Source organism: Daucus carota, chromosome 1 (assembly GCF_001625215.2).
Source record: "Daucus carota subsp. sativus chromosome 1, DH1 v3.0, whole genome shotgun sequence".
Taxonomy (NCBI): Eukaryota; Viridiplantae; Streptophyta; class Magnoliopsida; order Apiales; family Apiaceae; genus Daucus; species Daucus carota.
The window spans coordinates 46859126-46883144 of NC_030381.2; the positions used below are offsets into that span (position 1 = coordinate 46859126).

General features: G+C 33.8%; 3 protein-coding genes across 9 annotated transcripts; all 3 read left to right on the forward strand.

Annotated features, from left to right (window-relative positions):
- The first annotated feature begins 11132 nt into the window (after positions 1 to 11132).
- Positions 11133 to 15425, forward strand: LOC108213493 (uncharacterized). 5 transcript variants are annotated; one of them, XM_064085755.1, is made up of 11 exons: positions 11134 to 11330; positions 11808 to 11930; positions 12057 to 12113; positions 12220 to 12282; positions 12396 to 12464; positions 12640 to 12732; positions 13634 to 13738; positions 13808 to 13885; positions 14264 to 14392; positions 14718 to 14823; positions 15010 to 15208. In XM_064085755.1, exons 2-11 carry the CDS (start codon positions 11823 to 11825, stop codon positions 15054 to 15056), a joined length of 855 nt encoding a protein of 284 aa, XP_063941825.1. In that variant the 5' UTR covers positions 11134 to 11330; positions 11808 to 11822; the 3' UTR covers positions 15057 to 15208. The 5 variants fall into 5 exon arrangements, with proteins under 5 accessions (XP_063941824.1, XP_063941825.1, XP_017240790.1 ...); XM_017385297.2 differs by having other exon boundaries at positions 11136 to 11330; positions 15033 to 15425; XM_064085754.1 differs by lacking the exon at positions 13634 to 13738 and having other exon boundaries at positions 11133 to 11330; positions 13793 to 13885; positions 15033 to 15425.
- Positions 15426 to 17034: 1609 nt separating this feature from the next.
- On the forward strand, positions 17035 to 19174 carry LOC108204330 (cationic amino acid transporter 5). The gene has a single exon (XM_017373713.2). It carries the CDS (start codon positions 17236 to 17238, stop codon positions 19030 to 19032), a length of 1797 nt encoding a protein of 598 aa, XP_017229202.1. The 5' UTR covers positions 17035 to 17235; the 3' UTR covers positions 19033 to 19174.
- A 1665-nt stretch (positions 19175 to 20839) lies between these two features.
- On the forward strand, positions 20840 to 23925 carry LOC108211528 (uncharacterized). Of its 3 annotated transcripts, none has more exons than XM_017383157.2 (4): positions 20840 to 21067; positions 22358 to 22675; positions 23202 to 23408; positions 23486 to 23925. In XM_017383157.2, exons 2-4 carry the CDS (start codon positions 22418 to 22420, stop codon positions 23783 to 23785), a joined length of 765 nt encoding a protein of 254 aa, XP_017238646.1. In that variant the 5' UTR covers positions 20840 to 21067; positions 22358 to 22417; the 3' UTR covers positions 23786 to 23925. The 3 variants fall into 3 exon arrangements, with proteins under 3 accessions (XP_017238646.1, XP_017238654.1, XP_063941827.1); XM_017383165.2 differs by having other exon boundaries at positions 21057 to 21182; XM_064085757.1 differs by lacking the exon at positions 20840 to 21067 and having other exon boundaries at positions 22235 to 22675.
- Positions 23926 to 24019: the final 94 nt, after the last annotated feature.

Genomic DNA, 24019 nt, shown 5'->3' on the forward strand with positions numbered 1-24019 from the left:
AATACTCCTACGTCATTCACTAATACTCCTCTGTCATTCATACAACGTCTGAATTACTTCGTCACTGCATACAAAGCAAAAAATTATTGCATGCACGCATGGGGGCCACAACGATCTGATTCTAGAAGAGGCCTACTTTGAATCAGTTTGTTAAGATAATCACATGTCTGACACTCATATATGAGCGGTCTTGCAGATCCTCTGGCGGCCTTTATATCTTTTGTTGCCCTTTGGCCTTTGTCTTTTAATTACTATATACATAAATTTAACTTCTTGCTAAAACTTAAATTAATCACACTAACACTTGTCGACTCTTATTCTATTGACACTTATTCTATTGTAGTTCATTTTGTAAGAATCTAAATCACTAACACTTGTCGGCTCCTCCCATTTGTTGTTCATTTTATATGTTCTAGGGAGGTGCTTAGATGAATCTGCTTTTATTTTAGTTAATATTATTCATGTTTCATGCTTCATTATTCTAATAATTTAAAATTTAATTGATTAATTTCTCGATAATTTTTACTCCTTCTATCCCTTTTGTTTTTTTTTACTTGTTTTTGAATTATTTGACACTTATTTTAAAGTAAATATAAAATATAATTAAATAATTTATTTATTAAATTTTATTTTTTATATAAATATTTAAATTTTAGAATTTTATTCAGAAGAATTTTTCTAAAAATAATTTATAAAATTATATTTTATTGGAGTTTTCAAATGCGCGTGAACTTCCTGTCCCAGGATAAACCATATATGTAGATGACACAAGGAGTAGAAATCATTAAATTGATTTAGTTTTTCAAATGTAAATAATCATCGCATATTTCTTTGACCAATTTTACGAGTTTGATTTATTAATAAATATTATATTCTTTTAATATATTAATTAGTTGGATCTATCATTGTAATAAATAATCTATTATTCGTTAATCATTATAAAATTATTCGATCACTTAGCTTTGAATATTAATCTTACAAATACAATTTACTTACGTAATGGCTTTAAGATATATTGATGAATTTTTTCAATGTACTACATCATTCTAGTATTAATAACTAAATTATTATATATCCACGTTAGCTTATCAGCCTGATACTAGTTTGACAGACTCAAATATTAGTGTGTGTGTATGTATGTATACACACACACATAATTTATATGTGTACACCTAGTAAGTTGCGTGTTCAGTTGATTAATTGGGTTAATAAATTTTGAAATTATAATAAAGACTCAGTTTATTATTTTTAGCTAGTAGTAATTGATTTTATATTAGTTTCTAAATTAAACTAAGTTGTTATATAATTTCTGTTGTTCAACTTAAATGCTATTATTTTATTATTATTATAATTGATTAACTAAATTATTAACGACGTATAGAAGGATAGTCCTGGCCTTTTCCATTTACTTGATTGAACAGGATTTCTCACTGAAGTAGAATATTTAATATTTAAAAAACGGTTTTTCTATGGTGTACCATGTGCACATGATAAGCAATAACTCTTATGATTTTGGTGCATAAAGATGGCCCCCCTGCATTTACATCAAGTTCACCAATCAAAATCCACCAAAACTATCAATTTTAATGTATAATGTGTGCCCATTAGACACCACTAGATCCAAACCCTTTAAAAAATTGTTATGTAATCTTAGTCAAAAGTACATGATACTTTATAGCTTTATCAAACTCAGAAATTGCATTAGAAGTTGCACCTAAGCTCACAACTCACGAGCCTATAGGTTACTTATGTTACTTTGTGTAAAGAGTCTAAAGACTAATGTCATAGATAGTATACTATAGTCTATAGGTATATCATAGACTACTACTGTCCAAATTGGTAAATGCCCGCTGTTGTAGACTGCATGCATTCGTAGAACCCAGACATGTACCTCTGAAATATATATCAGCTGGAATCAACTATACAGATCATACGACATAGGTATCGGAATCTAAGTAATTAAATACATAAAACAGACGTGGCCTCAGTTCAATCCTGGTCGAATGATTTAGTTCTGATCTAACCGCTGCAAATTACCCCTCCAATTCTTTAAATAGACAAGTTCCTCAATGAGATTTTGCTATTAGCCATTGCTTTTGTTTAGTGAACTCTCTCTGTCGACACGGCATGAGCACCGAATCTCCTATATATAGACTACATATATAGACTAAGAGCTACCAAATCTTCTGCAGTTCAAACCTAGTAAACATACTTTCTTAGGTTAAATATCAGGAAAGCTATGCTATACAATATAGATTTAAGGTTTGGAGTCCCTGTCCTAGTCAAAATTTTTATCTACTTGATCAACAGATCCTCCCATACAAGGGAAGACACTGCTGACCTAATTCTTGTGTGGGATTATTTGAGTCGTCACAAAAGCAGCTTATTTAGTATAGGCCTCGCCTTTGTCGTCCTACTTCTTGTCGTTGCAATCAAACTCAGTATCTCCGTTGCTGTTTTTGCCCAACCTATAATCTTGAGATTCGGTGATTTTAATCCATCTTTGCCGCTTGTTTTTCTGTTGATAGCCTCATTTCTATTCCCGCCCCAAGGTTTGCTCTACGCATATTTCGTTTGCATCTTCATTTGGATGATTTCTCCATGGCCAAGCTACGTGTTGGCTGCGTTGGTGAATTGGTTGCAGCACAATGTTCCGGTTTTCATTATAACGGCTCAACAACCACCACGTCCCGGTCCTTCGATGTATTTGGAAGATGTCGATGTGGAGAATAACGATAACCGTGAAATGAATATGATTTTCGGGCATGCCTAGCCAGGATGATCAGCAAGCATCTTCTGGTCAAATAGCATGTTCGAGAAAGTCATTTATTATGGTGACTAATTTTAATATATATGATATGATGTACATGCATGCAGCTCAATTCCTCCGGGTTTAAAGTTGAAGCCCAGCTAGTATCTATCTTTGTGTGTAACATATTTGTATATCATACTGATAATTTATGTACGTAACTAACATATGTTGTTTTAACCTTCACGTCTTGTGTGCTAATTGTTACTGTAGAATTTATCATACGGTTGAGAGGATTACTAGCATCATGTTATATAGTAAAACCTTTCTCCAAAGTCCATTTTTGGGTGCATAATATTGCCTAGGTGCTCAAATCTCTTGTAAGAATAAGGTTTGATATCATATTAATTGATCACTTTTTTTAAAATCTCAAAATATTAGGAGATTTTATCAGAATGATATTTTATTTTAACAATCTATAAATATGAAGTATGTAGTCACTCGAATTATTCGAAGATGTAAAAATAATCACATTTTAATTAGAGTTATTAGCCTATAAAACATGCATTGTTAAATGAACAAACACAAGTATCTTTAATCTTATCAACTACTGTTGATTAGGTGATGGAGACGCATAGTATAGAGTACTATCTAGTGCTGGCTAAATGGTTTGATATTTGATACTGTATAATATATTAGTGTATGATAACTTGCAGCTCGTATCAAACTAGTTTATTCCATATTTCTTGTTAGTGGTCTCCGAGACCTTATCCAATGCAGTCCCAACTCCCAAGTGATGGATGGGAGACTGTGAGAATAGATTAAAGTGGCTTGGATGGAGCCGGAGCCCTAGTGGTAGCTCTTGTTAAGAGTATAACATCTTCTGCGTTTTTGTTTGGTGTGTACATGGACTCATGCTCTAAAATTTATAAGATTGATTATTTTGATTGGCTCATATTTTTTAATAACTGTGGTCAGATATAGAATTTAGTGATTAATTTGAATGTGCGCATGAGTACCTCAATGAGATTTGCTATTAGCCATTGCTTTTGTTTAGCGAACTCTCTCTGTCGACACGGCATGAGCACCGAATCTCCTATATATATAGTACATATATAGACTAAGAGCTACCAAATCTTCTGCAGTTCAAACCTAGTAAACATAATTTCTTAGGTTAAATATCAGGAAAGCTATGCTATACAATATAGATATAAGGTTTGGAGTCCCTGTCCTAGTCAAAATTTGTATCTACTTGATCAACAGATCCTCCTATACTAGGGAAGACACTGCTGACCTAATTCTTGTGTGGGATTATTTGAGTAGTCACAAAAGCAGCTTATTTAGTTTAGGGCTCGCCTTTCTCGTCCTACTTCTTGTGGTTGCAATCAAACTCAGCATCTCGGTTGCTGTATTTGCCCAGCCGATAATCTTGAGATTCGGCGATTTTAATCCATCTTTGCCGCTTGTATTTCTGTTGATAGCCTCATTTCTATTCCCGCCCCAAGGTTTGCTCTACGCATATTTCGTTTGCGTCTTCATTTGGATGATTTCTCCATGGCCAAGCTACGTGTTGGCTGCGTTGGTGAATTGGTTGCAGCACAATGTTCCAGTTTTTATTATTATCGCTCAACAGCGTGCACCAAGTCCCGGTCCTTCATTGTATTTGGAAGAGGTTGATGTGGAGAATAACGTCGATAACCGTGAAATGAATATGATTTTCGGGCATGCCTAGCCCGAATTATCAGCAAGCATCTACCGGTGAAATAGCATGTTCGAGAAAGACATATATTATGGTGACTAATATTAATATATATGATATGATGTACATGCATGCAGCTCAATTCCTCCGGGTTTAATTTGCAATGTGCAAGCCAGCTAGTATCTATCTTTGTGTGTAACATATTTGTATATCATAATAATTTATGTACGTGACTAACATATGTTGTTTTAACATTCACGAATCACGTCTTGTGTGGTTATTGTTATAATATCATACGGTTGAGAGAATTACTAGCATCATGTTATATAGTAAAACCCAAAGTCTTTTTTTGGGTGCATAATATTGCTCAAATCTCTCGTAAAAATAAGTTTTGATATCATATCAAGTAATTATTTTTTTAAATCTCAAATATTAGGAGGGTTTACCAGAATGATATTTTATTTTAACCATTATAAATATGAAGTATGTAATCACTCGAATTATTCGAAGATGTAAAAAGTAAGCTTCACATTTTATCAGAGTTATTAGACTATAAAACATTGTTAAATGAACAAACACAAGTATCTTCTCAACTACTGTTGATTGGGTGATGGAGACGCATGCATCTGCCTAGTATAGAGTATCACTCCCTCTGTCCCAATGAATTGTATACAGTTTTTTTTTTGGACGTCCCATTAATTGTATACATTTCAAAAATAGTAAATTTTTATAATATAAAACATCATTACACAAACTGCTTTTTTCCACTATATCTAATATCCGTTATATAATAATATAAACACTATTACACCCACTACTTTCCTCCACTAACTCAAATCTATTATTAAATATAAAGGGTCCCACCATTATCCCCATTTTTCATCCAACTTTACTCATTTCTTACACAATTCTTTGGTCTCCGTGTCCCAACCATTTGTATACAAATGGCTGAGACGGAGGGAGTAGTATATATTTCTAGTGCTGGCTAATGGTTTGATATTTGATACTGTAGTATACTAGTGTATGATAACTCGCAGCTCGTATCAAACTAGTTTATTGCATATTTCTTGTCAGTGGTCACCGAGACCTTATCCAATGCAGTCCCAACTCCCCAAGTGAGGGATGGGAGACTGTGAGAATAGATCCGCGCGTCTTTCTATCTGGTTTTGGACGTTCAAATTAATATATCAAATTTTGATCCACTATTTGGATTTATTCTTTTATTCTTTTTAATACATTTTCAAATAGGTTTAATATATTTATGATGATATAATTGTTTTACATATATACCTTTTACCTATAATATTTTATAAATTTAATTAAGTTTTAATCAATCTGATCATTCAAGACAACTAATTATAACTGGAGAAGACATAGTGACGAATTTTTTTAGGTGAGACGCAGCGAGTAGCTACCCGCACAATTTGGGGGAGTATACAATAATAAAAGATTAATAATGGAAAAGACTAATTAAGCTAGCGTTGTTTCGAGTAAGAAAAAGGATGAATATAATGGAATTTCTGTTAGGACATCGTTAATGGTTGTCACTTGTAAGAGGCGGCTTTGCCGGTGCAAAGATGAGGAAAGGCATTCGTGCTTTTTGGTCATTTTAATCTTTAGAAGATATGTTCATGATTGCAATTGTTTTTGATTTGTTTTTTCTCCTTGTTTTATTAGTCAAGCATGATACGAGAATTATTAAACTAATGGCCCACGTACTTTCACTTTTTCTCCAACTGACTCGTAACTCATTTCCTTAGTAGACCTTGCTTAACAAAAGTTAAATATTCTTTGTAGGCTTTTCATAACCAGCTAACGAAGCAAGGCCACAAGTTTACGAGGACCGCATTCATATTCGATTTTAGGCCAAGGGTCATTTATCTGGAAAGAAAAAATTGAAATGCTGTGATCATTTGATTGAATGTGTGAATTTGCTCTTTTTATATATTTTCATATATTAACATAATTATAGTGGTCAATTATCAATTATAATTTCTAATTTAATTATAACAAAATAGAATAAATATTATGTATTTATATTCCGTAAAAGAATTAGTAATATAAATAATTAATTTTATTATGTTGTTGATCAGATTCCCATCATATATTTTCAAAATACTATATAAAATGATAAAATATAAAATAATTATTCGTACATATTAATTAGCTCTAGGATCAGTACCTAGAGCTTCGTAATCTTTCCAATTAACTTAATTATAGTTAAGTATATATCTAATATCCCATAACCAACCCACCTTCGTTTGTCGACACCTTCACAAGTGGAAACTTGATTCTCTAGTAGCGTGGTGGTAGGCTTTCCAAACTAGCTAGGTCATGAGTAATTTTCTTTCCCTGCAAGATATAAGAGAACTTGTTTTGCGTATCTATTAATTTGCTTTCCGGAACTAGCTAATGAATTCAGGAGCAATCTTTCGTGTACCACACTCACATACAACTTTTGAAACAAAAAAGAAAAAACAGTTCTTATATTATTTCAGTTCAATTTTTAAATTTATTTTACTTATCTACTCGGTTCTAATTAAAATTCGCTTCGAGCTTGTGCAAGAAATATATGGAAGTGATTAGATAGAGAATGCAAATTTCTGATTTACTTCCTAGTGCTAATAGAGTAATAATGTAGTTTGGCTTGTGTTCATTTTTTCTGTTACCGAATTCTAATTTGAGTTTCTTTGTCTTGAATAAGTCTGAAAAAACTAAGTCCGAGTGTTAACAAATTTTGAAAGTTATCAAATTATAGCGAGGGGTACTATTATTATAATTAAAATACTTCAATAAAATTCAGTTAGTTTATAAATTTAAAACATGTTTTAAAATTGAGATCAGCCCCCAAACAGAGCCTTATGCTTACGGAAGTGCTTAAGTCAGTTTCTTAGGTCAGTGTGATTCTATTATTCAAAAAGAGGTTATACGCTTCTTAAAGATTTTTTGCTGTTGAAAATTTAAAAGTGTTACTATACATTATAAGTTGTTTTCGGGAAGGTTTTACTATAAGTTCAATCATCATACATTTATTTTTGTGATTATTTTATTTGTTAATAATTAAAATATTGTTAATATGTTCTACTCGATTATTAGTTATAAAAAACCTAATACATGGACTTAGTAGATATTTCATGCACCAAATTCAAGATTACAGAAAACAACAACAAAAAGTAATTAAGGCCGAAAATGCATTGTTATTTTGCTTTTAATGTACTATACTTTCGTTTTTGTTTGATTATTAAAGAAATTGTTTTACATTTTGTAGTTCAATAATGTTAGGTTTTTTGTATATATTTGTAAAGAAAATTAACAATTTGATTTGGAATTGTAATATCCTGCCACGCCCATTTCATAATCTTGTTTCTTAAAAGAAAAATTCATGAAAATTGCCAAAGTCCCGCCCATTTTTTTTAAATTGGATTTGGTAATTAACCAAGATTAGGCAAGTAATATGCAAGAATGTATAGTGTGAAGATAAGAGAAGTGGATAGTACGGGATTTATTGGTTTTTTATTAATGTAGTGCGAAATAGACAGGAGAGAATATTAAATATTATAATTTTGCTTTTATATAATTTTTTATGTAAGTGTATATTCAATATATAAAACCAGGCATGACCTATGCATATATATCAACCAATGTTGTACAGCTATTTATCTTCATATATTTATAATTAAATCATAGCAATTTATATATATTTATTTTTCTAGGTCAATTCCAAACAAAATTAATGTCATAGTTAATTATCACTTAAATTAAATATTTACTAGTCAGTATTGGTCATACAGCAATGGAGTCATATAGCTATCAACTAAATGCTGCGATGACTAGATTTTATTCCCGTAAACATATAATTTAATATTAATCATAAGCATGAAGAGTATACTTTAGATTAGCCATATCATAACCATCCAATTTGCTGCAAAGACTGATGTCAAAAGTGAACTATTAAAATAAACCTACGGTTGAGGACCCATTCATTTCTCCAACACGCGTTACCACTACCAGGACTCTGCGATATCAGCTGGAATCAGCAAAAGCAAAGCAATACAGATCTCTTTCTTTTGATATTAAATAATGGTATTCATCAGACTAACAGTTGTTCTGGGAATGTCAGAATATATATACTACATGGAACTGACGTGGCTTCTATCCTAAATATATATGAGCAAATTTTATCATATTAAATTAGCATTCTAGTCGGCAAGATCAAGTATCAATCCGGAGGCTAAAATTTACCTACCCAGGTCTTTAAATAGATTGGTTCCTCACTGAGATTTTGCTATCTGCCATTTTAGCCCTAAGCCTTCGAAACTCTTTTTACTTTTTTAACCTCGTGCACAGCCTAAAAACTACATAATCTTCTTCATTATCTAAAACCCTAGCTAGTAAATTTACTTTTTTACATAAACTATTAGCTAGGAAGCTATGCTATACAACATAGATTTAAGGTTTGTAGTCCCCGTGCTAGTCAAAATCATTATCTACTTGATAAACAGATTCTCCAACAGTCCAGGGGAAGCTGATGAAATGCTTATTTGGGATTATTTGATAAATCACCAAAGTAGCTTATTTAATGTTGCGCTTGCTTTTATCTTCCTGCTTTTTCTCAGCGCAGCGAAGCTCAGTATCTCCGTCGCTGTTTTTGCCCAGCCAATGATATTGCGACTAGGAGATTTTAATCCATCTTTGCCGCTGGTTTGTCTGTTGATAGCCTCACTTGTATTCACACCACAAGGTTTGTTCTATGTATATCTCCTCTGCATCTTCGTTTGGATAATATCTCCTTGGCCTTGTTACGTGTGGGCTACTTTCGTGAACTGGTTCCAGCACAATATTCCAATTTTCATTATAACGGCGGCGCCACCACCACCACGACCTATTATTGATCTTTCAGGTCCCAGTCCTTCAGTGTATTTTGAAGTTGATGATGAGGAGAATAGCGACGATGACCTTGAAATCAATGTCATTTTGGGGCATGCATAGCCCGGGTTAGCTACCATATCTATGGTGAAATGCTAGGATATATCTTCGAGAAAGTATGCCAACCTGAGGCTGCCATGATGTACATGCATGCAGTTCTATTCCTCCGGGTTTAGAAATGCTAATTGCTAGCCCCAGATCACCCAGCATCCTTGTACTCGCTTATATATCTTGATTATGACTTTTGATGTTAATATATAGTTTTATGCAATTACTCAAAGTCAGTTTGTTATCAATATCTTTAATTATGTTTGGAACGTGAAATTTATTAGACATTATAAATTTTGATAAGTTAGGTCTCATCAGAATTTATGGTTGAATTTGCAGGAATAATGGATTACAGTGCACTTTCTTATTTGTTAGATTATTTATTTATAAATAATTTTTAACCATAATATATAACGCACGAAATTTGACAACAAACCGGTGTTCTAAAAATTCCCCATATAACCGATTAGTCCCCACTGCAAAGTTGCCGACCGATATGTTTTTTGAAATCCGATTAATTTCTATAAATTTTTCTTAATTGAAATATATATATATAATAATTTATTAAAATTAAAATACTATATCATTTTAAATATGAACAATTAAAAAATTTATGATATTAAAATCCTAAATCAGTAGATTCATCGGATATTCCCAATTTTTTGTAACATTACAACTAACATTTTAATTTTTAGCGCATTTGTTTGATTATATCAATTAATCAACTGGGGTTCAAAATAAGAACCAGTAGTCAAGGTATATATATAATGTTTCTCTTACGCTCTTGTTTCCTTTTTTCCTATCGAACATAAAAAATTTGTTGTACTTTTTCCTTTTCTATATATAAAAATTTGATTATATCAATTATAACCTTTTCTATAAAAAAAAGATATTTAAAATCAAAGATATTATCACTATAATAATGCTAATATTATCATGAGTACTGTTGACCAAATTTTAGGGTTGGGTATATACATAGATATTAACAACTACAAAATTTTTAAAAGTAAAATAATTGTATCACACATAAGTTTACTAACTTTTTATGTGCTGCATAGTATTGTAAATCAAGGGGATTTTGGATTAGTTGATGGGTGTGTTCTAAAAGTCGGTGATTAATCATAATTAATGATTGATTAATTTATGTTCTGTAACTCGTCGAACTAATTAAATTTCTGATTAATTCCCGATCAATCCGATTAATTTTCGATCAATCTAATTAATTTTCGATTAGTGCTTGTTCCGTGATTTCACCGATTAACTCCAATTCCCGCTTTTAACAACACTGGTCGATGGAGATGCATCCATCTAGACTCTAGTGTTAAATTTAAAATAAATTTTAAAATAAGTTACATTGTTTATGTGAAAAAAATTCAGATTCTAAATCTAAATACATATTTTAAAAACGAGTTTAAATTTTTTTACACAGTTGTGTGTGTTCGAAAATGATATCAAAATATAATACATAAATTTTGAGGGGTAATATGGGGTAAAGTAGCTGGTACAAACTAATATACACACTATCACCTCTCAACCAGTTAAAGTTTAATGGCGGTTTTTAACGAATGTGTGAGTCAGGGTAACAAACTCAAAGTTAATTGAAACTTAGGGTTACAAACTATCATCCTTTAAAATGTATGGTCTGATTGCTAATGAGCCAAAGTCTGAGGTTAAAAAGTGTAATATATTCTAAAAAAAAAATACTCCGATATTAGTTTCCTAAAAGAAAATTTGTTGGGAAAATAAAAAGGGAGTACTGGAAAGCACCTACCACCGACTCCGACTCTCCGAGACAGAGATTTCAATTTGAAGATATACCTCTACAGACTCGGATTTCCCGCGCAGAACAGTCTGTTTTTAATAAATTGAGTTTTGAATCAAGTGCAACGGATTATCATCCCCTTAGAAGTAAGTCAAGCTTGTAGTTTTTAATTATACTAATCTGTTTATTTGTTTTCATAAAAATAATGATTTTCTATCTGCACGCCAAGTGTTTGATAATATTTCTATGCATAGCCCAGCTGAATATGGGTTTTGGGATTCTCAGAAAATGCTTCTTTTGTGATGCTTTCCTGGTTCTAGTCATGTGTTTGTTCTCAGTTAGATTTTTTAAATTCGAAAAAATTGCTACATAATCCTGATCTAAAACATCCCGTAGGCTTGAGATTTGTGAGGCCTTAGTCAAAATCAGTTCTCGGGGGCCCTTAGTTATAAAGCTGTATTAAGTAGATGAGTACATGAGATGAGATATGGCGTGGAAGCTATTCATTATCTCTCTAGCATCTTCGTATTAGTAATGTATTCTACAGCCTGAATGCAGTTATATTAGTTTGCAGTCTCCACCTACTGTTATGTTGTTTTGACAATGGTTTTTGTCTAATGTAGGTTTTGAGTGTGAATATGGACAATGACAATAGACATGAGCTCAGCGGCTTGCTGAAAACGCTTCCTCCTATAGATTTCTGCTTCATGTATGGCTCTTCTCTTCATCCGAATAACAATGACAAGGTTTTCCATCTTCCGTATCCTTCGTATTCAACTTCCTTCCACACGTATACTCAAACATGCAAAGTCGCAATTAACATTCTGACCTATTTAAATTTGTATGTTCACATATTGTTGGTGGTAATCTAGTCATCCATGATAGATTACATTCTTGGTGTATCTGATCCTCAACAGTGGCACTCTGAGGTAGGTGTTCTGTTCTTTCCATTTGCTTCTTCTTAATTGTTGGCTATCTAAATCACATCCTCCAAATTCTAATGCTTTTATCCCTTTCACTTCTTTCCTTTCGAAGAATCTGCAACTAAACAGGGACCACTATGCTTCATGGCTGATGCGCCTTGGTGGAGCCAGGCTGGTTCTTCTCTCTCTCTATCTATCTATCTCTCATTCACTCACACACACAGACTCGCTGGTCAAACATTTAATGTGGTTCTGCCAACTCTAAAGCTCTATATGGTCATCTGTTAGGTTACTGGTGTGGCAGATGGCATTGGTGTTGGGGTGCACTTCAACCCATTTATAACATATGGGGACAAGGTATTTTAATTTTCCATTATGTGATTGTGAAGAAAATCTGTGTGCCACAGAGCAATTTGCATGCTGAATTTCTTAAGCTGATTTTCTTAAGTGTTTCAATGCCTTGTTTGACTACTGTGCTTTGTCTTTTATATTAACTCCCCATATCCTTCATTTGTGATCAACTTCCTGATAGATGTACAAATATGGGGTTGTTCGAGTGGATGACTTGATTCAGGATATTCTTGACTGGAAGACGTTTTACTTGAGTGGTCGCCTGCAGAAACCTGTAGGTTCTATCTTTCTCCCTCTCTTGCATGTGTTGATAAGTTCATCTACTCTAGGTTTATTTTCTAAGAAATGTTACAAAAAAAGTTATGCTTTTGTTCAGTAATCACATATTAATCTAATGAAGTGAATAAATATTATAAATAATAGTCACCCCTCTTTGTGGTCTCATATTATGTGTTGTGTACAACAGTGTAAGTCAATGAATATTGCATCTTTTAGGCTAATAATTGTAGCTTGCCTGCTCAGCTATTTTGTGAATTGTCCAAAATGCTAAATAATCCATCTTATATAAGAATTTTGTGCTCAATTCGATCTATATCATCAGTAGATGAATAAATGCCAGCCTATGTAAAATGCAGAATAGGTTTCGAGTAATTTTTACCGCAGTTACGCGTAAATGCTTTGAGCCTTTAGCTGCTAAACTTAGCAACATATGTCAAATTTGATAAACTGTATTGCTCCTTAGCATGTGCCTTATTCTGTTCGCTAATTCAGCTTTGAACCATGTAACTAACCATTTCAAGGATGACCTGGTGGATACTTTCCTTCATAGGCTGCACAGTGGATCACTATACATGTTTGTGCATCGTTAAAGTTTCTTGTATATAAATTAACTCCCTAACTTGTAATAGGATTTTTTTTTCTGACCCTAATTTTAAAAACTTGAAGCACTTGCACTTCTAAAAACTTTTGCATTCCAACAGCTTTTCCAGCATGAGCAAATATAGTTGCCTTTGACTTATCTTTTAAAGTATGCTGTTATGGTCTTGCAAAAAGTTTGAGTTTGAAAGTTGTATGTTTCTGGTACATACGACTTCTTATCCCTTCATGTTTTTTATGATGTCTGCACTACTGAACACTAAACTCATATAACATGAGAGTTTTATTCCACTCGTTAGGTCCGTGTGCTTGTTGATAATCTGGGCATAGAACATAAAAATTCTGTTAACTTGAAGAGTGCCACTTCCGCTGCTCTCCTACTTTTGCCATCTAAATTTACTGAGGTTTGCTTCTTCATCACTATAAGTATTCTTAATTTGAAAATGATAGTCTTACAGATGATGTTCATGCAGGAAGATCTGTATACCAAGATATGTAGCCTGTCATATATGGGTGATTTGCGCATGTTTTTTGCAGAGGATAAAAATAAGGTAAAGCTGCTTGAAAATTAAAATTAATTTTGACTTGGAGGGAAAATTTATAAATTCTGAATATATGCTAACTGTTCTGATTTGAAGAAAAAATGCTGAAATCATATGAATGGAGTTTCTTAAAAACTTTATTAACTACCGTAACAGCCTTTCCAATTGGCATAATATACTTTTTATATTCTGCTTACGACCTGGATTATTATTTAGCAGAGATTTTAAGAAAAAACAGGTTACTTTTTCAAGATCACCTATATTTATTTTTATAAAATTAGTATATGTCATAGTCATCAGCATACAACATCTGGTGTGGATGAATATCAACCAGCATTGTTGTCTTCAAATTTCTATTTACTAATCAGTAATCACATAACTACGCAGGTTAAGAAGATTGTACAGGGGCAATATAATTTATTCCAGACAATGTACAAGTCATGTATAGAAGACTATGCAAGCAAAGAGCTATTGAGATTCTCTTCATCTGGCAATAACCAGGTGCATATAACCCAGGTCTGTGTAAGCTTTCATTTTACTCTTTTTTTTACTTTGTTTTATTTTCTTAATTCCTTTGTGTACTGTACATTTGTACTCATTAATCATGACAGAAATTAAAATGAATTTTAACAGTTGCAGCTGTAGAAGATTTTATTTTTTCTTCCACATCATATTTTTATTAGATTAATGGTAATTCAACAACTTTGTTCGTCAAGTAGGAACGTTGTCTTTACTGCTTATACACACTACTAGCTATTGATGGTAATATTAAGGGACATATTTATACCTAAGCTTGGCACTTCAACCCCGAATTTGACATATCTTAACCTCTTCATGCTAGGATTGTGGTTTATCTGCAACATCTACTCTTGTTTCTTCACTTCCTGGGTTCATCAGAAGCGAAATGGGAATAAAGCTAGGAGAAAAGATGGGACCGGGTGAGACTGGTAAGAAATTGAAGTCGTCATACTAATTTATAAGTGTGCTTTGACCTAATAAATGCATGCCCAGTTTGGGGTAGCTCTATCTTTTCTATTATAATATATTCCAGATGTAAAACACTCGGTGACTGGAAAGAAAAAATTCTTGCATTTACAACTCGATTTGCAGCTCCACCACTCACACTTATGTAGACTTTATGTCACTTCCCATGAAGGTCAAATTATATCCAAAGTTGTAACCGGATCTAGACAAGAGGCTGCTGAATGCATGCAAAAAATTTTGCGGAAAAAGGTTATGGTTTCAAGTGGAAGGCAGGCTGTAGCTGGTCTACTTACAGTCGGAGCTGTTCACGGAGCTAGATATCTTGCAAACAAGGTTAAGAAGGCTTGGAGATCTTGGTCATAGCTCTCTTCCTTGCTATTTCATAACTAGGGCTCATCATAGAAATGGTTCAGTTAAGTGGATTAATCGGTATTTTAAAGATCTGCTGCACCACATATTTTAGAGATTTTAGATACCAACGGCTCAATTGCCAGTTTCTTAATGGAATTAGCGTTATGTTTTGCTCATATTTGTACTAATTTGGCACTCACTTATCTTTTTCTTACCTCCATTGGTCTACGTTATCCTCAATCATTTTACATTCCATTTTCTCTCGAGAGTTGAAAGGTTGCTTGAATGGCAATCGCAGGTTGCAACCCATAATTTTGGCATTTCTTTTTTGTTTTGTAACTAGAGTAAAGATCACAGATGTAATATATAAAGAGTAGTGCTAGGTATCTGACATTATTTTCTCAATAAAGTTCCCAAATATGACGTGGAACGTTGATGTGTCAATATGGGATGATTTGATTGATGAGGTTGACGTGAATGCAAGGTCTATTTTCATTTAGGGGGTGTTCGGTTCATGGTTAATGAGCCCGGTTAACCGGAATCGGAACCTCAAATCTCTGAATTAGTTATTTGGTTGTATGAATTAGTTATTTGGTTGTATGGGATGAGATTATGAGAACCCCAATCCTTTTAGATGGTTAAATTATACCCTTCCCACCTCCGGATTTCTATACCATTCTTAATTCTTGTTATCGCCTGTTCTCGTACTCTCCATTCTTATTCTCGATTTCCATTCCAAACCTTAATCCAAATGTCCTCTTATTGTTAAGATATCCAACAAGAAGATTTTTGAGAATATTTTTAGGATACAGTAATTAGCATTTTTCATCTATAAAACTATCGACTCTCGAAACCCATGTTCAATACTTGACCATTCTGCTGGTAGGGGATGGGGATTATTGAAGATCATTCAAATATCAATAATAAGGTCAGAGAATCCCCATATTCAATGGCCATTGATGTCACAACTCTTATGGAAACCCCCAAAAATCAAGCCATATCTGTCCTCTGTTATATACTAGTACAGGCAATATTGAAGACTATACAAATACAACTTGTGGAAATGGGCATTGATGTCACGGATGCACAAATAGTCCCCGAAAATTATAGAGCCATCAATGGCCATTAGCAAGAGACCAAGTGATCACTAAGGAGCAAAGAAATATCATAAATTTTGGGTCAAATATATTACCAAATATGTAAGGGTAAAATCTCCTAGGCTCACTGGAGCCATCACTAGTACGACAAAAGAGGTAAGAGGTTCCATATCGTTGAATTTAGAGTACCTTGTCCACAACTTGTTCAACGGCCTCAGTGTCCAATCAATCACAAAGATGAGAAAGGAACCCATTAACCAATTTTGTCAGTGTTGAACACATGAGGCTGCGTCCCAAGCTGGACTAGCTCATGCATTATTGCATGTAACAAACCATCAATCTTTATCTATAAACTCGTCTAGTTTTCGGGACCATACCCACAAGTTGTTACAATTTTCTTTCACATCGAGACATTTCCACGAGTCCTGAACATCTAACAAGTAGACACTTGACCATTGCATGCACGACCTTTCTAGTTTTTCAGCTAAACCCGACATGAACTTGTTAATCACAGAAGTTATAAACAAACATTACAAGTAATCCAAGTAGACAATCCAAGTAATCGGCATACTACTGTAAAATTTATAGCTAGCTGACAAATTATTATGTTCTTTTTTCTACCTTAGCTGTTCTAGGATTGTGATAGCCGGAGAATCCTTATGTTAACAAGGATGATTGCAATCTAGTGGTTTTAACACTTACACGGTTATCCCAATGACATTTGATAATGTGACTATAAAAACAACAAAGAAAATCATGTACAACTCTGCTATCTTGTCTCATCTTTTTCATAAGTCAGCCAAGAAAGCACAATTTTCCAACAATTCTGTTAAAACACTTGTGGGATCTCTTAATATGATTCATTAAGCCAGCCTATAAGTATGAGAATATAGATTTATACACATCAAGGCCAGGCATTACGAAATAATGAGTTCAGTGAAAGAATTTGGTGATGAGGTCCAGCCAAGAAGCTACTGGAGATGTAGCAAAGCAGATTTTTTCCCGGAGCAATCTTTTGAGAATTGGGGTACTTATCGTTACGCGTTATCACAAACAGCTTATCGTTTCAAGGACCGGCTATTAAGCCGATCAGACGATGCAAATGAGACCACTGAGCTGAAAAAACAGAGCGAAAATGACCTGAAAAGATGTCTCAATTGGTGGGATCTTATTTGGTTCGGCTTTGGTTCAGTCATCGGTGCTGGCATATTTGTGCTCACTGGTCAAGAATGTCATGATCATGCCGGGCCTTCAATTGTTCTGTCTTACGTTGTTTCGGGTATCTCAGCAATGCTTTCTGTTTTCTGTTACACAGAATTCGCCATTGAAATCCCGGTAGCAGGAGGCTCATTTGCTTACTTGAGAGTAGAATTAGGAGACTTTGCAGCATTTATAACCGCGGCAAATATACTTCTTGAGAGTATTGTTGGCAGTGCTGCAGTTTCAAGATCCTGGACATCTTACTTCACATCACTTCTAAACAAGCACCCGGATTCCCTCCGTATTCATACTAACCTCACAGAAGGATACAATCTGTTGGATCCAATTGCGGTGGCAGTTCTGGCTATTGCATCAGCTATCGCGATGGCTAGTACTAGAAAAACCTCGTATCTCAATTGGATAGCCTCAGCAGCAAACACTCTTGTAATTCTGTTTGTGCTAATTGCAGGGTTTGCTCATGCTGATACTGCAAATCTGAAGCCATTTTTTCCATTTGGTGCCAAAGGCGTTTTTCAAGCTGCAGCAATAGTCTACTTTGCTTATGGTGGATTTGATAGCATCGCGACAATGGCAGAGGAAACAAAGAATCCATCCAAAGATATCCCTCTGGGATTACTTGGATCAATGTCTATTATAACAGTTGTGTATTGTCTTATGGCGCTTTCGCTTCCCATGATGCAAAAATTCTCAAGTATAGACCGCGAGGCAGCTTACTCAACTGCATTCGAAAGTGTGGGAATGAAATGGGCTAAATATCTAGTGGCCTTAGGAGCCCTCAAAGGAATGACCACTGTACTATTAGTAGGAGCCCTCTCACAGGCTCGTTACACGACTCACATTGCGCGAGCCCATATGATCCCCCCTTGGTTTGCTCTTGTTCATCCCAAAACAAGAACCCCTATAAACGCAACACTACTAATCACAATCTGTGCTGGTTGCATTGCATTCTTCTCCAGCCTCGACGCCTTATCAAGCCTCCTATCTATAAGTACACTTTTCATCTTCATGATGATGGCCGTGGCGCTTCTAGTTAGGAGATACTACTCAAGAGGGGTGACTCCTAGAGCAAACCTCTTGAAGCTTGTCGCGTACTTGTTGGTAATCATAGCCTCTTCAATGGGAATTTCGGCCTATTGGGGAGTGACTCAAGACGGGTGGATTGGATACGCTGTCGCGGTGCCTATATGGTTTTTAGGTACACTAGGAATCGCTATGCTGCCACAACAGAGGACGCCAAAAGTTTGGGGAGTTCCACTTGTTCCGTGGCTACCATCTTTGAGCATTGCAATCAACTTGTTTCTGATGGGATCATTGCCATCTTCAGCTTTTATGAGATTCGGGGCCTGCACGGTTGTAATGCTGATTTATTATTTCTTTTTTGGTCTTCATGCAACCTATGATATGGCTCACCAGCAGCAAAAGACGGACACCACAAAGATTCTTGAACTTGAAGAGCATCAAGTTGGAAAAGAAAGGTCTGTCGAGGATTCGGGGATAGCCTAGTGGTAAAGATCTGTGTTCCTCTCGTGACACAGGTCATGAGTTCAGGCTTGCCTTAAAAAATACAGTGTTAATTCATACGCACACTATTGATGTATTCAACAACCTCCGTAATAATATAACGCATTTGCAGCTATGGTATAAATATCCAATGCAGAACCTGACTCACGATCAGATTTCATTTTCTTACTTATGTAGACTTGGAAAATAGTGGTATCTACCATTAATCATATTAATTTTGTTGGTTAATTTACAATTTTAATGTGCTCCCGGGCTTCATAAAATAGGATAAATGTAGACTTAGTAATCCAGTCTGGTGTCTAGTAGGAGTATATTAGTTAAGTATGGTAGGTTTCTAGTTTGGTGTGTTTGGCTTGGGTTTCTGCTGTTTAGTTGGGTGCTGTTCCGTTAAGCTGTATCCGTTTTGCTCTTTCATTTTACAAGTGAAGAGCATGTACCTGCTTTTATTAATAAAATTCGCTGCTTATCAAAAAAAAAATGTAGACTTAGTTTCATTAATGTGTTCCTGAGTGGCAGAGCATTTAATTGATTATTTTGTCTTTTCATTTAAAAAATATGTTAAATTTTAATTAATAAAATCATATTTGTCATTTCAATATTTTTCTAGTGGCTCTCGCCACTTGCTTTGTTCTTAATCTCATTTTTGGAATGAAAATTTAGTAATGAAACTTTTATATATCGATATCCCTTTTTACATTTATTACCATATTGAACTGATATATTCTATTTTAATAATCTAAAATATTAATAACATAGTATCTTTAAATTATAGCCGACCAATATAGTTAATACCATTAAAGCATAATGTTTTAGGTCCAATTTAGTTAACGATTATAGCCAATCCATCGGAGATACTCTAAGAGGTTGACTAAAAATTATAGACAAGAATTTAATATAGTTGGAGTGTGAATTTTTCAAGAAGTTGATTATATTTTTTATTTTTAATATGACACCTCAATTTACATTATATATTTAAAATTTACTTTAAGATATTTTCTTTCGATATCTTTATGCCCAGAAGAAACATTAGTTCAAACCTAGAGGTGATACGCCAAATCAGCGGCTATACTTTATCAAAAACTACTGTGTTTACGTCCACGGTTTCTATTCTAGGTTTCAAAATGGTACTATATGGTTTTGCACTTCAATTACCAACAATCAAATATAGTTTCAACACAAACGTCGATGATTAATTTTTGTAACTTACTGTGTTAATTTAATTTTTATCTGAATGATTATTATATCTTTGTAATCACTAAACTAGATTTAATATATCAAATATCATTAAATTAGTTGAACTTACTTAATTAGGCTTCCACTATTACTTATATCTAATGATTATATAATAGGAGTATTACTTAACTATTAACCATCCTATTAATTTTATAATATTGTCTTGTCAATTAGTTTTTATTATAAATTTTTACAAACCTTTCAATAAAAGCCTAAAAATATTAATAAAATAAAACAATACTGAGTAGGATGTCTCTAAAACTCAAAATAAAAATAATTTATTAGTGTGATTTAAAATATGTATAAATATGAATATTATTCAAAAATAAGTGAATGTACAAAATATTAGTAGCAAATATTACTGGAGGATAGTGAATTAATACCATAGATACTATAATATTCTATATGATTCAAATATAAAATAATTCTATATGATTCAAATATAAAATAATATAATATAATTATAATGATACACTACTTTAAATAAATAAATTAATCGAGATATTAATGAGTACGTCTGTTTTTTTATCAGTTTGATATTTCTCACATTTTCATGAGACAAAATTAAACGAAGATGTAGGGAGCACAAGAATATGTAAGCCCACAGGCTAGAAGAAATGGTAATACGTGCACAGTAATCTAAAGACACACATGATTCAAGTGCAATCAACCACACTCTTGCCTGTAAAATAAGTTCAGAGAAAAATGGATATTTAAATCCGGTGGGCGCCCAAAATCCATTATATATCTGAAGCTAACTTGGGAGCTTGGCGACATCAACGAGGTACCCACTTGAAGATTCTCTGTATTTTCACTTTCTTTGTTTTTTCTTTACATTGCTTTTTACTTAAATGGACTTGCTCTTTTGCCTTTAATCTGTTGTTCTTTATACATTTGAGGTAAATTCAACTGTTAATGCATTTACTGCATTTTTTTTTTCATTGAAATCTGGCATTTTTAATCTCAATAGAACATAGTAGTGGTAATTTTTTTATCCTGTATGTTATCTAGATAGTGTTATTTCTTTTCTGGGTTTTTTTTCACTTTGAGATGGTGATAAGCTTTATGGTTTTTTAATTCAGAGTGTTTATGAGTTGATAACTCTAGCATTCACTGTAATTAGCTGCAGTTGTTATAATTAGGTATCATCTTATGTGGTTAATTGATGCAAGTTTTTGAATTCATATCTATAGTGCAAGAATGTGAATATGTGATTGTGTTGAATAGCCAAACATGAACTGCTATCCAATGTACTGCATATATGAAGAATCTAAGTAATAGTGTACGCCTCGCGGAAGTGTTTATGCACTTGCTCAGAAATTTCACTTTCAATTAGATATTTCCTAAGATTGGTTGTTTATTATTATCAACAGTTGCCTGTATGTGTACTGGCTGTGTTTGTAGCATATGCTCCTGTCATTTCCTAAAATATATACATGGAAGGGATTTATGACAGAGGTTCCCTAAAAATATTATAAAATAATATGTCTTAGTGATTTAGCACAAGATTTAGCACATGAGCTCCAATAGTACTCCCTATATCCATTCCCTATTATTATAATAATATTAAATTTAAACACTTTGGGATGTTGTGAAAAAGGAAATGATGTGGAGGAGAGAGGGAAATGAATATTTTAATGATAAAAATAGTTTAGAAGTGGCTAGCATATTCTAAAAATAGGGAAGGGGAGGCTTGTGCTAGTGATTTAGCACATCACTAGCATAGTGTTGGAGTGCAATTTTATCCCATACTCCCTATTTTTGGATTTAAGACTTGATTTAGCACACCTATTGGACTTGCTCTAAGAACACTTGATCTGACTCCCAGAAGGGGTTTTATTATAAGTGCAGAGACAAATTTCTTTTTTAATCATATAAATCTGTTCCTTTTCAGTAAATTCAATTGTGTTCATACTATGTCATTTTCTTTTTAGGCCATTGTCACTGATGATGCTTGCTATATCATAGAATATCATCGTGTCATCAACAAACTCGATGATAAATTAAAATATTGAGGTTGTTGGTAGTACATAGGAATCTGATACTTTTGTTCTTACATTGTGTCATGGAACAGGTGATATATACTGAAGTGCCTAGATTTCTTTCAGAACCAAGATACAACACCATACTCATCATGTCTATGTTGACAAAGCTACGTTGTATCACGCTGGATGTTACTGGCACATTGATAGCTTACAAAGGGGAGCTTGGTGACTACTACTGCATGGCAGCCAAAGCTGCAGGACTGCCATGTCCAGATTACAAACGTGTACACGAGGGTTTTAAGATTGCATACACACACATGGCAAAAGAACATCCATGCTTTGGGTTTGCAGAGAAAATTCCCAACATTTTATGGTGGAAAACTTGTGTCAGAGATTCTTTTGCAAAGGTATTCATTTCAACATTGCTTATTGTCCTAAAGCTTCATTTATTTGTCCAGCGTGATTGGTGACTTATTCATAATAATAGAATAAGTCTCCTATGCTTTCTTTGTGATTATTCATTAAATAGATATGAATCAGATACTTAGGCACACTATATATCTGAGAGAACTCTAAAGACTAAAAGTACAAGAAAAAGGGTACTATGGTATTTGTGGTTGTTACATATATTGATATTATACTAGCAATCCCTGAGTTTTGAGTTTTAGACTTTTAATTAGCTATCAAGTCCATACATGTGCCCTCCCTGGCAAATTATTTAAGGCTTGTATTGGGAGATTGAGACTAAGAACTTGTTTCCATTATATCTACATTATCCCTCTGTTCAAAAAAGAAAAATTTATATATAGGTTTTCTTACATGGAAAATTTGAACTTTCAATACATGATAGCATAAAATAAGAGAAAATAAGAGAATGATCTTCATTTGGTTCATGATTGTCATGTTTCAATTATTTTTTTTATATACTTCCAGGCAGGATACGATTATGACGAAGAGACATTTGAAAAAGTGTTCAGGCGTATATACTCAACCTTTGGCTCTGCTGCACCTTATACTATGTTTTCAGATTCCAAACCTTTCCTCAAATGGGCCAGAAAAGAGGGTTTGCTGGTTGGATTGGTTAGCAATGCAGAGTACCGGTATCAGGATGTAATTCTTCCGGCCATGGGTTTAAATCAGGTAAAAATATTAATGACATGGATTTTCTTCTATTATCGGATCTTGATAGTTAGGCTGATTTACCTGTCATGATCCAGGATTCTGAATGGGACTTTGGGGTGTTTTCTGGTCTTGAAGGAGTTGAAAAGCCTGATCCAAAAATTTACAAGCTTGCTCTGGAGAGGGCAGGAAACATTGCACCTGAAGAAGTTCTGCACATTGGGGACAGCATGCGAAAAGACTATGTGCCTGCAAAGAGTGTAGGAATGCATGCTTTATTATTGGATAGATTCAAAACACCAGATGCTCAAGAATGGAGGAAATCTGGTGCAACGGTGTTGCCTGACTTGGTCGCTGCACAAGAATGGTTGAGTTCTGAGAAGTCTACTGTTGAGTAGCTTGTACTTACGGTCTTTCTTACATGCTTGATATGTTTTTGTTCACTATCATCCTGCAGATTTGTGAGGGTGTACCAAACATAACGAACACCTTAAGAAATTTGAATCAGAGATGACCAAAAACTGAATGCCTTTCCACATCTTACTCTTCATTTGCTTGTTTCTAGAAATTAGACTATATATGATATATGATACTAATCCTTCATTATTTTCATTTGATATTTCATATATTGT